This window comes from Carlito syrichta, unplaced genomic scaffold, assembly GCF_000164805.1.
Source record: "Carlito syrichta isolate Samal-C Ts95f unplaced genomic scaffold, Tarsius_syrichta-2.0.1 Scaffold289289, whole genome shotgun sequence".
Lineage (NCBI taxonomy): Eukaryota > Metazoa > Chordata > Mammalia > Primates > Tarsiidae > Carlito > Carlito syrichta.
Genome location: NW_007233385.1, coordinates 475785 through 489400, shown reverse-complemented (window position 1 = coordinate 489400; position 13616 = coordinate 475785). Strand labels below are relative to the sequence as shown.

General features: G+C 50.4%; 1 protein-coding gene across 8 annotated transcripts in view; it reads left to right on the top strand.

Annotated features, from left to right (window-relative positions):
- The window catches only part of KIF1A (kinesin family member 1A), a 105906-nt gene extending 95434 nt beyond the window's left edge, over positions 1 to 10472 (top strand). For all 8 annotated transcript variants that reach the window (XM_008054245.2, XM_008054244.2, XM_021710512.1 and 5 more), the window contains 8 exons: positions 290 to 435; positions 1174 to 1374; positions 1948 to 2025; positions 2814 to 2938; positions 4316 to 4468; positions 4944 to 5136; positions 6064 to 6182; positions 6734 to 10472. In XM_008054245.2, the coding sequence (XP_008052436.1) occupies positions 290 to 435; positions 1174 to 1374; positions 1948 to 2025; positions 2814 to 2938; positions 4316 to 4468; positions 4944 to 5136; positions 6064 to 6182; positions 6734 to 6776 (1058 nt within the window). In that variant the 3' untranslated portion in view covers positions 6777 to 10472. The remainder of the gene's footprint in view (positions 1 to 289; positions 436 to 1173; positions 1375 to 1947; positions 2026 to 2813; positions 2939 to 4315; positions 4469 to 4943; positions 5137 to 6063; positions 6183 to 6733) is intronic.
- Positions 10473 to 13616: the final 3144 nt, after the last annotated feature.

Genomic DNA, 13616 nt, shown 5'->3' with positions numbered 1-13616 from the left:
CCACAACTAAACTGCCTTTTAGGGAAGTCCCTCACCTGCAAAACGCAAGTACTCATCTTGCAACTTATGGAGTTGTTCTGAGATGGGAGGACAGCAAGGGTGAGAGTCAGGCCTGTGGGCTACCTTGGCTGCCCAGGCCATAGCAGGGATGGCCAGGCCGGATAACTTCCTGTGAACCACACTAGCATGGTTTGAAGGGAGGGTACTTCAGAGCTATGTGGACCTCTAGAGTGGGTGGGAAGATCTGGTCACCCATCGGGTAACGATGGACCTTCTGTTCCCTGTCTAGGGATGCAGCGCCGGCGCCGGCGAGTGCTGGATACCTCTGTGGCCTACGTCCGGGGCGAGGAAAACCTGGCAGGTTGGAGGCCCCGGAGTGACAGCCTCATCCTGGACCACCAGTGGGAGCTGGAGAAGCTGAGCCTCCTACAGGAGGTGAGATAACCTCAGAAGACAAGGTCTGCAGGGTTGTGCCCTCTAAGACCTAGTTCACTGGGTGAAAGCTGAAGACCTCCTGGTGCCCGGTGCCTGGTGGAGGCCATGATCAGGGAGTCACAGGCTGCCACCAGGATGGAGCATGTGATGCTCAAACTGCTCATGGGACTTTGTGGCACACGACAAAAATATAGCCAATTTAGAACAGAAAGTGTATTCTCGAGTTAAGTAAGAAAGATTATCAGGCACACAGGCCCCAGAAGGAAACTCAAAAAGAGTCATGTTTTCGGAGTGGGGAAAACTCTTGCTTTGATCAGGGAAACCCACATCCAACAGCAGAGAACTGACTCACAGGCCAAGGTGTGCATGGGAGGCCTGAGGCAGGAGGCTGTGCCCATCCCTCAGGCCTTTCTTGAGGCCCTGCACCCCAGGAACGTGGTGTAGGGAATGCACATACTCATCTGCTCATCACAGGGCCCACATACTGTGGCCACGAGGCTGTGAATGGAGGGAGGGCAGCTTGTTTGCTGGCCATGAAGGTCAGCTTCAGGACTTGGGGTGGGTACTGAGGGTGCTGTCAGCCCCATGGCCCTGGGGTCTATTCCGTCATTTCACATGCAGAGGGCCATCGGCCTCAGCCTAGGGAAGGGGTGGGCTTTCCTGGATTCTGCCCAGGAAGACTTGCTGCCCCATGAGGGCCAAACCCCAGTGCATCAGATGAAACCTTGTGCTCTGAAGGTTGAGAAGACCAGACACTACCTGCTCCTGCGGGAAAAACTGGAGACCACCCAGCGGCCTGTCCCTGAAGCACTGTCCCCGGCCTCCAGTGAGGACTCTGAGTCTCGTAGCTCTTCCAGCGCCTCCTCCCCACTCTCCACTGAGGGTCGGTCATCACCCCTGGAGGTTCCCAGCGAGAGGCAGCGGGAACTGGCCGTCAAGGTAGGTCAAGTTGGCTGGCAGCACAGTCATGGCCCCAACACCTTGAGGGCCCAGAGTCACTCCTGGGCAGTTCCAGCAACACAGCCTTGTCCACAACTGCTCTGGTCAGAGCTGCTCTGGTCAGAGCTACCAGGAGCTGAGAGCATGAGGGGTCTGCAGAGTTCCCTGCTCACTGCTCCTGCCCTACCTGCACTGGAAGTTGGCTGCCTTTTTCATCCTTCTTCCCCAAGTAGTGATGTGTCCTCTTGAATATTTGTCTTGATGGGGAGCTCACCACTTCTACTCAGAGGTGGTCCTTTGGCTGCTGGATAGGCCCCTGGCAAGTCCTTCCATGCTGTGGACAGCTCTGCTCCCAACCTTTGCACCAGGCTAGGGGCCTGCACCTGGGTGGTAACCCAAGCTTACCCCTTGACCTGGAAAGGATGGAAGTGTTGTCACCTTGACCCACTGTACTAGAGCCTGGGCCAGCATTCCCGTGTCCAGGGAGGGGCAGGTGGAAGAGCCTGCAAGTTGTGCTGGGGTGAGCGGATTCCAGGAGGCCTTGCCCTGACAATGCATTTGTTCCATCTGCAGTGCCTGCGCCTCCTCACACACACGTTCAACAGAGAGTACACCCACAGCCACGTCTGTGTCAGTGCCAGCGAGAGCAAGGTGGGTGGGGGACTGCCCCAAGGTGCCCTGTGGGACTTGGGCTCCTCCCAGGGAAACCTCCCTCCGCCACAGAAAAAGGCAGTAAGGATTTTCTCATAAGCATGTCTCTCTCACTCCAGAGGGACACCTCGTAGCTACATGACTGTGTTCCCTGGGCCTAAGGCCTGTGGGTGATGGGAGTATAAATGAGGGGCTGGCCAAGTCCAGGGCCACCATGATGTCTACCCAAGCCCTCACTTTGTGTGGCCCTCACCTAGCTGCCTCTGTCCCAGCCCGGCCAAGTGCCCCCTCCTTGGCTGTCATTCTTCCTCTTGGAGATTGATTCTCATTTTTCAGCCTCATGCCCCTCCCCGAAGTCTCCAGAAGCTGCCTCTGCACTGTATGAGGCGTGGAACTCCCACCCTGGCTCACAGCCTGCACACCCAGCCTTCCCTCAATGGGTACCACCCAGTGCCACCTTTCACTAGTTGGGAGGGAGGCAGCAGCACCAAGCTTCCCCAACCCTCCCCTGCCCCACCTTGAGGAGATGAAAGGCTGGTCTCCTAAATCAGGGGAGAGTCTATATCCCTGGGAGGGGCCAGCCAGGGGCATGTAGGAGCTGGGAGTAGGCAGGGGTCTCAGGGAGGTTACCTTTGAGCCGGGACTGCTGGGAAGAGGAGGAGAGGTGCCCTGAATAGAAGGTAAAATGCAAGTAAAGGTACAGGAAACAGCCACTGAAGGGGTGCCCCACCCATAGAAGCCCAGAGACTGTTCCCCTTCCTTATGTCCCCCCTTTCTCTCTTCCACAGCTCTCTGAGATGTCTGTCACCCTGTTGCGAGATCCATCTATGTCCCCTCTAGAGGCAGCCACACTTACCCCATCCTCCACCTGCCCCTCTCTGGTCGAAGGGCGGTATGGTGCCACTGACCTGAGGTGAGTTAGCCCTGAGATTCCTGAAGAAGCTTCTGGCATCATGAGCAACCCTTGACAGTGGCTCTGACTTAGGGGCACAAAGCAAGTGGGCACTAGCAGCTAAGTGTCTTGGGATGCCACACATATTGAGGGAAGGGCCTGGAGGAGTATGCCCATTTCACCTCAAGTGTGCACCTGCACCTTACCCAGATGCACCCACACATTCTAGTGTGTCTCTCTTTGCTGTCAGAAGCTGTTTCTTGATAAAACTTAGATGTAAGAGGAATTGGTGAATAAACCCAGAAAGGGGTGAAAAGCAATGACATCTTTTTCCCGAGATGGCGCTCATAAATACTCAAGGGGAAAAGAAAATGCTACAAAACAGAACTTGGAGAATTCTTAGGCCCAAAATTGTAAGCAAGGAATGTCAGACATTTGCAGATCAGTATTTAAAAGTGAACTCCTGTTTGCACGGTGGCTCATGCCTATAATCCCAGCATGTTGGGAGGCTGAGGTGAGCGGATTACCTGAGCCCATGGGCTCGGGACCAGGCTGGTCAACTTGACAAGACCTCATCTCTACAATAAATAAAAAAGATTAGCCTGGCATGATGGCATGGGTCTGTAGTTCCAGCTACTTGGAAGACTGAGGCAGAAGGATCACCTGAGCCCCGCAGGTCGAGGCCGCGTTGGCGGTGAGCATGCCGCTGCATTTCAGCCTGGGTGACAGAGTGAGACTCTGACTAAAAAAAAAAAAATTAAAAAAATTAAAAATAAAAGGGAACTCCCTCTGATTGTTAACCTATTATTCTTGACTCATAAAATTTCAGGTGGTTTTTACACTTGTAAAATGGGCTTCCAATTTCTTAAAAATTGATTTCCAGATTGTTTTAAAATGGGTCTCCAGATTTTCTTTAAAAAAAAGAAAGAGGAAGATATTGAGCCTTGGATCTTCATCCTGAGCAAGACTGCTGGGTTGTCAGGGAGGACTTGCAGCTGACCATGGGCTGGTAGCACCCTTTACTCAAATGATCCCTGAGCACATGGTGTCACCTTAAAGTTTATTTTTGGAGATAAAAAGATGCTGGATCTGTTTTTACAGGGGGTGAAGGTGGGAGCAGGAGAAGCCTTTGGGGAAGAGCATGGGATCTGGTATAGCCTCCCTGAGCAGATGCCTGAGGTCACTGTGGAGCCTCCCTACCATGCCCAGCACTTCCAGGAGTCAGCCACACATTTGGCTGCCGTGGTGGGTGGGCTCCAGTGCTCCCACAGTGGGCATGGCCAGGCGGCCCCATAAGGCTGCCCTGCTGTGACTCTGAGGGAGTGAAACACAGGAAGAGATGACTCTGGACAAGCTAGAGCCTCCCTCAGGATGCAACAGGTCCTCTCTACTTCCCAGGACCCCACAGCCCTGCTCCCGGCCTGCCAGCCCAGAGCCAGAACTAGTGCCAGAGATGGATTCCAAGAAACTCCCTTCCCCTGTCCGGGTGACGGAGGCAGACAAGGAGCCCCAGCGCCTGCTGGTCCCTGACATCCAGGAGATCCGGGTCAGGTGTGTGTGGGCCCTGCCTGGAAAACACTGTTCAAACCAGTTCTGTGCCAGCAGAGGACTGGCAGGCCACCTCTGGCTTCCATATTGGAAATCAGGCAGGGCCCCATGACTCATATGCAGGGTTTGGGTATGAGCAGAGGACAAAGGGCAGGTGGGTGGGTTAGAGTCAGAGCACAAGTGGGGACCTAGTGATCAGGGGGCCTGGTGTGGCAGCTCTGGGGCAGCTTCTGCTTTTTTCTTCAAGTTTCCCTATTTTACAGCTGGGGAAACTGAGGCATAGAGGTAGGTTGGTGGCTCCAGTCTCCAGACTTCTGGATTGTGGTTCTGCCAGGTGCTGCTTGATATCTAGGTCTACTTTCTGAACAGCGAGGTAGCTGGCACTGCCAGGGCCTGGCTCAGAGAGCACCTGTGTGGGTTCTCCAGCCCCCGCTGACTGCTCTGGAGGGCCCCAGTGAGCAGGTGTCTCTACCCCTAGCCCGATCGTCTCCAAGAAGGGGTATCTGCACTTTCTGGAGCCACACACGTCGGGCTGGGCCAGGCGCTTCGTGGTGGTGCGCCGCCCCTACGCCTACATGTACAACAGCGACAAGGACACGGTGGAGCGGTTTGTGCTTAACCTCGCTACCGCCCAGGTGGAGTACAGTGAGGACCAGCAGGCCATGCTCAAGGTGAGCTGGGCCCGGCTCAGGGACACGATACTCTGGATAGGGCACAGGGGTTCCCCAGTGGGGCAGAAGCTGAGCTGTCATCCTCCCCTGTGTAGGAGCAGGAGGCCCATCTGCTCACCCCAGACGGGGACCTTCCTGTCCTTTCCCACAGAGGTCAGGGCTCGGGGAACTTTAGCTCAGGGTTCCTCTGCCTTCCCCTAGGACCTCTCTGCCCACCTATGGGCTCATAGTCCTGGTGGCAGCTAGTGATGGAATCCGTGGTCCAAGGGTGGGACAAGCATTAACATTCTTTTTTGTGACAGCCAATAACTACATCCCCTCCTCCTGGGATCATCCGAGGCGGATGGTGTGAACCCTGTGCTTACAGGCAGAGTCAGGGCTCCAAAGAACCCTCCTGCCCCAACTCTGTCCTGCTCCTCTCAGAGCTGGCTGGGGAGAAAAGGTTCTCTGAGGCATCTGTGGGTGGCTACAAGATTGGCAATTCCCTGTCATAGGGATGGTCAGCATGAACTCAGCTTGTCACCCATACCCACCATGCCTGGGACAGGGACTTGAGAGAAGAGGAGGCAGGACAAATAGGGCCCAGTGAACCTATCTGGACGAGCAACTCAGTGTCCTGGCCTGTCAGGAAAGGGCATGTCCCGTGTGGATGCAAAGCAATGGCGAGGGTAACCCTGGGACTGTGGAGGCTTCCAGAAAGGAGTCACAGGCCTGAGTCGAGTCAGGATGGGTTATGGGCCCTGTACAGGAGCCACACAGCTTTTCCCCTCTGTGTCTGGTGTGGGTTCTTCTTGCCAGTATCCTTATCTCTGAGACTTTCCCAGTGGTGCTCCTTCTTAGCCTGCCTGGGCCTCAGTAGAGCAGAGATACTGTGTGCTGACTGGCCAGGAGACCTTGCACCTCCTCACCAGCAACCCCCCTTTGCAGACGCCCAACACATTCGCGGTGTGCACAGAGCACCGTGGCATCCTGCTGCAGGCAAACAGCGACAAGGACATGCACGACTGGCTGTATGCCTTCAACCCCCTTCTGGCTGGGACCATACGGTATGGGGCCTGGGCCCATGGAGCTGGATCTCCTCTTTTGGGGTTCTGCACTCAAGACCCACCTGGGGAAATGCCACATCTGGACCTTAAATGATGTTCTGAGCTCCAGAGAGGAGAGTGGGACCACAGGCCTCTCCCTGCTTGTATACTTGAGGGGATGTTCTTAAGGACATTAATGCCACTTCTGTGCTGTTGCTGCTCATAAAGCCATTAATTCCCGAGGAGATGTTCAAAATTTACATTCTACTCTGGTGGGGCTTGACATGGGGAAACTGTATACACAGGCAGGCTGGGCAAGGGCCAGGCCCTGGGTGGCACGGAGTCAGGCTCCTCCCACAGCAGAGACTTAAAAAGAGGGATGCAGAGGGAGTGCCAGGGCTAAGTCCTACTGGCTGGAGACAGAGATTAAGTCCTTCTCCCTGGGTGGTGAGAACCAGAGCAGACACCAGGTACTGCCCCTCTCAACCGCCTGCCCACAGAGGGTGAGGTGGACGTGGCATGGAAGTGAATTCCTGGTCCTGACCACACCATCTCTCTCCACTCTCCTGCAGGTCCAAGCTCTCCAGAAGGAGGTCTGCCCAGATGAGGGTCTGAGCCGGAGCCCTCCTGTGACAGCCAGCAGGCCAGGCCCCGCTCCCCACCCTCATCCCTGTCTGTTCTGTCACTTGCCGCCCAGTCCTTTCCCCACCAGACAGCCCACGACTGAGTCCCCCTCCTACCTGGGGGACATCGTGGCGGGCCCAGCGGACCTGCGCCACATGACCGGATATGCTCCCAGCAAAGACTGTGCGTGTTGTTGTTTCTTCTTTTAAATTGTGCTTTGGTTGAAAAGAGCTGGGAAAGGCTGAGAAGGCCAGAGGGCACAGGTCACAGGGGTTATCGCTGCCGTTCTAATATTTTTTTAAGCATAGACAGACTTATTATTAATATACATTAGTTAGTGACATTGAAACAGTCCACTGGGACATTAACTATAAGACTGTGTTCTATTTATAAGTATTTATTTCTAATGCCTCCACATAGACCTGTAAGATTCAGATGCCTCCCCTTACCCCGTTTGTTCCCACAAGCGTCTCCCAAGTCTGTTAGGGACAGACAGGGTGGGAGCAGCCATCTTGGAAGACCATTGTGAGATGGTGTCTGGACCAGTCAGTCACCTCCTGGTTGGCACAGCACATGGGGGTGCACCTGCCTGGGCTCAGGCTTCTCCCCAGCTGCATGTGCAAGCCCTTGTCTCAGGTTATGAGGGGTGGTGGGGGATCTCCTGACACTTGAAGTCTGAGCAGCACAGAAGGTAGTGTGAGTTACTTCCAGTGGGAGGTAGAACCCACATCTCTTCTGGGAAGCCACTAAGATGCGACTTTAAGAGCAATTCCGGCAGCTTTCCCCTGGAAGGGGTGTGAGATGATGAGCCACTTTATGATGAGGCAGAGGGTGCCCGGCCATAGGGGTCTGGCCAGGGTGAAGACTGGGAGAATAAGAGTCAGGATTCCAGCCAGACTGTACAAACCTGCCCTGGTGGGGTTGTGTTGTATCCTGACTATCAAGGCAGGTAGCTGGACTGAGACCAGAATGTCAGGGAAGGCTGGAATTCAGGGTGATGATCCGGGTGTCAAGAGGCTCATGATTTTGCCTCTCCAGCTGTGTTAAGAAGTGGAGTGAACTCAGGTGAGCTCCTGGGAAGAAATTCTGCAATTAACTGGTTTCTTACAAAGATTGTCCTCTCTTTGATCCAAGAAAAGAGAGTTTCTGTGAATCCCAGTGAGAAAATTCCGTGAGTGGGATGTGTCCCGGTTAGCAGGTGAGGGCAGCCCTCGTGATGGTCATCAAGAAGCTCTTTCCTTCTGCATCTGAAGGTGTCCTCTTGTTCTTGTTCATTTCGTCCCCTCTGCAGACCCCAAGGCCTGAGGGCCACCCAGGATAGGACAGAGTCATTCTGAAGCTGAAAGTCTGGTCATAGGTCATGCCCAGAGTCCTGTAGGAGAGGTTCTTGACCAGAATTCCATGTGGTCTCTCTTTAGCTCAAGGAAAATAAGTAGCCAAGTAGCAAAACCTCCACCCACCAGGAGCAGTTTCCATTCCGGTCTGGCACTCCAGACCCAGGTCCAAGCGATTCTCTGGCACAGCTCAGCACCTTTACCAGATCCTGCCACTTGGTTTGGATGAGCTCACTGCACCCTGTGCTACTGGGTCTGAGGTGCCTCCATTAGCCTAGGCTGTCCCCTTGTGGTACTGACGTGATGTGCAGAGACTCTCTGTCCTGTGACCTGGGGCCGAGTGCGTGAAGCAGCATCTAGGCAAAGAAACAGTTGGCTCTCGAAGTTAGGGGGAGCACCCACCTTCCACAGCAAGTGAGCAGGTTCCAGTGTGAGGTTTTCTTTTGGGAAAGTTGTTCAGCCCCCTTAACTTTTGCCTGGGATGGCAGGATGCAGGACAGGCAGGCTGGAGCCCACTCTGGCCACATTATCAGTGCCTGCCAGCTGAGGCGAGCTCAGGAGTTGGGACTGTGAACTGCCCTTTTTTCTACCTGGTCTCAGATGTGGTGTATTGGGGACTACTTTTGTCCAATGCTACCCTCACCCCCAGTGCTGATAGAGGATCTCTGCCAGTGAGAATCAGGTCTCAGGAAGCCACATCTGTGAAGCACAGGACTCAGCAGCTTTCTTTGGAGATTTCCCAGGTGAAGATTTACATGCCAGACTGAAATTACACCTTGTTCAAAAACCAGGTGGCCTGTGCTCTCCCACACATGTTCTCTAGAGGCAGTGGCCTGGTTTCAGGGAGAAGAGGGAGCAGAACAGTGTTTTAGACAAGGACCCGCTCTGGTGTTGACTGGCTTGAGGCAGAAAGGAGAGGCAGTGATGGAGCGCACTGTTCAAAGACAAGTCAGGTCTCCAAGGGTCCCAGGCAGGCTAGAGGAGGTGTACGCCTGGCCACGGGCCACTCAGGTCAGCCAGCCTGAGTCGTGGCCTTGAAACAGCCTGAAGCCCTCCCACCACGCTGCAGGTGTCTGAGGCCAGCCAACCTCAGAGCACTGCGGCTTGGGTGGGGCTGAGGGGAGGAGTCTGGGAGTCGCCCTAAATTCAGAAGCCGCCACTGCCATGGAGGCTCCTGGGGTCATTTCGTTATGGCCTGGTTCCATCTTTGTCTTGTCTAGGAACCTGAGTGGGCTACTTGGTGTCCCGCTCTTTTAGTACCTGCTCTAGTGTGGAGAGCCTGAGCCAGAGTCCAGAAACTCAGAGTTGATAGTGAGAAGAATCCATCTATGAGCCAGGAAAACTGTTTTCTTTAAGCTTTCTCTGCTCAAGACTGCTTATGTATTAGCTGAGGGCAATTCATTGAACTCCCTGGGACTCAGTTTCCACACCTGTGACATAGAGGGCTGGTCTGGAAGGTCCTCACATAGTGTAGTGCAGAGAAGAAGATCAGGTCTAGCTGTGGCTGCTGTTTCCCTCTAAGTGCAGAAGGTGAGACAGAACTGGGAAGCCATCTCTCTCAGATGGTTTTATTTTAGTGCTTGATGCTGTCCAGGCTGGGGCTTCATTTTGGTTTGAGGGTGGCTGTCATTCCATGGAGAGGGTGAACTTCTGCTGTGGCCCCCAGGAGAGGGGGATGCTGGGCTCCAGGCAGACCAGCACTTGGGCTCTGGCAAGACCCAGCTGGTGCCTAGGGTGATAAGTCTAAGACCTCCCACTCAGAGTAACTGCTTGTGAAATGCCAACGTTACGTTCACTGGCTGTGCAGGGGCGCATGTGCGCATACACACACACACACACACACACACACACACACACACACACAGGATGTCCAGGATGGCTGTGGTGAGGCGACCTTCCCTGTCAATCCTGGTCCCTAGGGTCCCCCAGCACTTCAGGGTCCCAGATGTGGTTGATGTTACAGGTGTGTGACATGCTGCTGTGGTCCTCTGCCAGCTTCACTCATGTGTGGATTTCAGAAGGCACCTACGCTTACCCCTGGGGCCTGACCACACAGCTCCCATCCCAATGGACAGAGGCTATGGTCGACCTGCGTTTCTTCCTGGTCCTGTGCTTCCTCTAGCTTGTCTGTCCCCTGGGTTCCCCCTGTGGCTTGGAAGCCACGTCCCTGGCTTGTACATATGTGATTGCTGTGGGCACACCCTGGACCCTGTGTCATAACCACCATCCCAACGTAACGACTCCAGTCCCTGATGTCTTACACCTGAGTGTTAGCTATAGGCTCCTGTACTGTTTGTGTGCACTTAAGGCTCTGTCCAATTAAGAAATAAACGTGGCTCTTATGCAACATACACTCATGGGACTCGATTGTGGCTTTGTTTGCATGTTAGGTCTATTGAATGGGGCCAAAAATGGTCACAGGTCCGTTTTTCCAGCACAGTGCAGAGGCAGTGCCCAGATCCCCAGTGTTGAGGCAGGAATGGGACTGGCACTTGGGGTGGAGAGGGTGTGTGGTGGGCAGAGCTTCGAGGCATGAGCGGTACAAGGGAATGCTGGTCTTGGAGCACCCACCTACTTCCCTCAGTGACCGGATACACTTGTATGAGACAGCTCCAGGTACCTGCTCTAGGAACAAGTTACATAACAGCTTCATGTCAGGTCGCTGCAACCATCCCAGGGAGCCTCTGGGGTCTGGACTCCTCAGAACCCCTGGCCCATGGGGTCTGTGCCTTGCCCTGGGTCCTCAGCATCTCCCTTGATGGGGAATAACCTGCCTTCTGCTTCTGAGCTGTGGCTAAAACATACCTATGGCCTTCTGGCCTAGAGTCCACTTGGCCAGTCAGTGGGTATCACCCCAGCAGGATGGGGACTTCACAATATAGGAATATACTTAGAAATTTATTTCCTATCATTCCATTTGTTTATTCCTAATAGTGATTTCATTTGTATCATTAAATCATTAACCTACCAGGCATATATTCTGGCACTTGCCGGGTGTATGGTGTGATAGGCTTACATATTTTATTTTCAAATGCTTTCAGCAATACTTATTGAATAAGCCATCCTTTTTTGTGATTGGAGGTTACTTTTGTTGCACACTAAATAAATCCTATGTAAATGGGGTTATTTCTAAATTTTCACTCAGTTTCATCTACCTCTCTACTTCTACCTTTTTGAGCCACTTTATCAGTCTTTGTACACTATAGGGTGTGTTGCTATCTGATTGGCACCTCCTGCCTCCCTTCCAAACTTGTCTTGGCTAATTTTGCTCACTGAAATTTTCCAAACAAGCTTTACATATATGTTTTGAAACTGTCAGGGATTTAAACTGGAAACTGATAACAGAAAGAAATTTGAAAATTCTGCAAATATTTGTGAATTAAACAACATCTCCTAAATAACACATGAGTTAAAGAAAAAGTCACTATAGAAATCAGAAGATATCTTGAATTGGATACAAATTTTAACATTATTGGTGGGAAGCAGCTGTATCAATACTTAGAGGGACTTTATAACACTCAATGTTTATACTAGGAGGAAAAGTCTCAAACCATTAGTGTGATTATCCACCTGACAAAACTAAAAACAGAGAGTAAATTAAATCCAAAGCAAGCAGAAGAAAGAAATAATAAAGAGCAAACATCAATAAAATTTTAAACAAAAAGCAAGAGAAAAATCATAAAACCAAACAATCAAGAAAAAATAATCAAGAAAAGTGATTACATGAGCTAGCATTATGAGCAATAAAAAAGGAACATATAGCCGGGCGCAGTGTGGCTCATGCCTATAGTCCCAGCACTTTGGGAGGTAGAGGCGAGAGGATTGCCTGAGCCCAGGGGTTCGAGACTAGCCTGGGCAACTTAGCGAGACTTCGTCTCTACAATAAATAAAAAAATCAGCCAGGTGTGGTGATGCATGCCTGTGGTTCCAGCTACTCGGAAGGCTGAGGTGGAAGGATCCCCTGAGTCCAGCAGGTAGAGGCTGTGGTGGCCGTGAGCACACCACTGCACTCCAGCCTGGGCAGCAGAGTGAGACTCCAATTCAAAATAAATAAAGGAACATTAAAGATTCTACAGACACTAAAAAAAATAGCAAGGGAATAGTACTAACAGTGTTGTGCCCATATATTTGACAATTTAAATAAAAATGAACAAATTCATCGAAAGATAAAACTATCAAATGCCACTCAAAAAGAGATGGATAACCTGAATAGTCCTATGTCTATGTCTACTAAAGAAATTGAACTTGTAGCTTAAAAACTTTAAAAAAAGTTTTTTAAAAAAAACCCTCCGTATCCAGTTGGCTAAACTGGTGGATTCTACCAAACATTTAAGAGAGAAAGAATACCAATTCTATACAAACTCCTACAGGAAATGCTGGAGGTGTCTATATTCCTTAACTCATTTTATGAGGTAAGCATTATCCAAAACCAGTAAAAGACCCTGCAAGAAACTAAAACTACAGATCAATATCCTTCATCAACATATAAACAAATATCTTCAATAACATTTTATCAAATTGAATCGTAAAAGAAGAAATGGAAAATAAATCATGACCAAGTGAGGCTTACCCAGGTAATGCAAGGTTGGTTCCAAAACTGATCAATGTAATTTACCATATTAACAAACTAACAGATTCACAAACAGAATAAAAACCATTATTATCTCTATAGGTGGAGAAAAGGCATTTGACAAAATCCAACATTTGTTGTTAATCAAACTAAGAATAGAAGTTAACTTTCATAACCTGGCAAAGATGTCTACAAGAAACCTACAGCTGACATCATACTTAATGGGAAAAAATCTCATTAACTAACATTGGAATCAAAAGGAAGTCCTCTATCAACACTCCTATTCAACATTGCACTGGAGGTCCTAACCAGTGCAATAGGGTAAGATGAAAAAAGGAAAAGGCTCATAACTCCAAATGAATGAAATAAAACTGTTTCTATTCACAGATGGTATAATTGTGAAATTATATGTAGAAAATTCCAAAGAACCTACAAAAAAGCTACCAAAATTAATAAGTGAGTTTAGCAAGGCTGCAGAATACAAGATCAATAAATATCAATTTTATTTCTGTATATAGCAATAAATAATTGGAAATTGGAATGTAAAAATAGTACCATTTATAATAGCACTAAAATATGAATTTACATAGGTACAAATCTAACAAAACATGCAAAATTTGTATGCTGAAAAGTATAGAATATTGACTGGAGAAACCAAAGAAGATCTAAATAAAATGTATACAACATGTTTAGAGATTGGAAGATTCAATATTGTTAAGATGTTATCTCTTACCAAAATGATCTATACATTCAAACAATCTCAATAAAAATTCCTGGTAGATATCAATCAGTGGATTCTAAAAGTTATATGAAAAGACAATAGAACAGGAAGAACTGAAACAAATTTTGACACAAAAGAATCAAATAGAAGAGTCACACTATTCTATTTTAAGACTTACAATAAAACTACAGGTAATCAAGACAGTG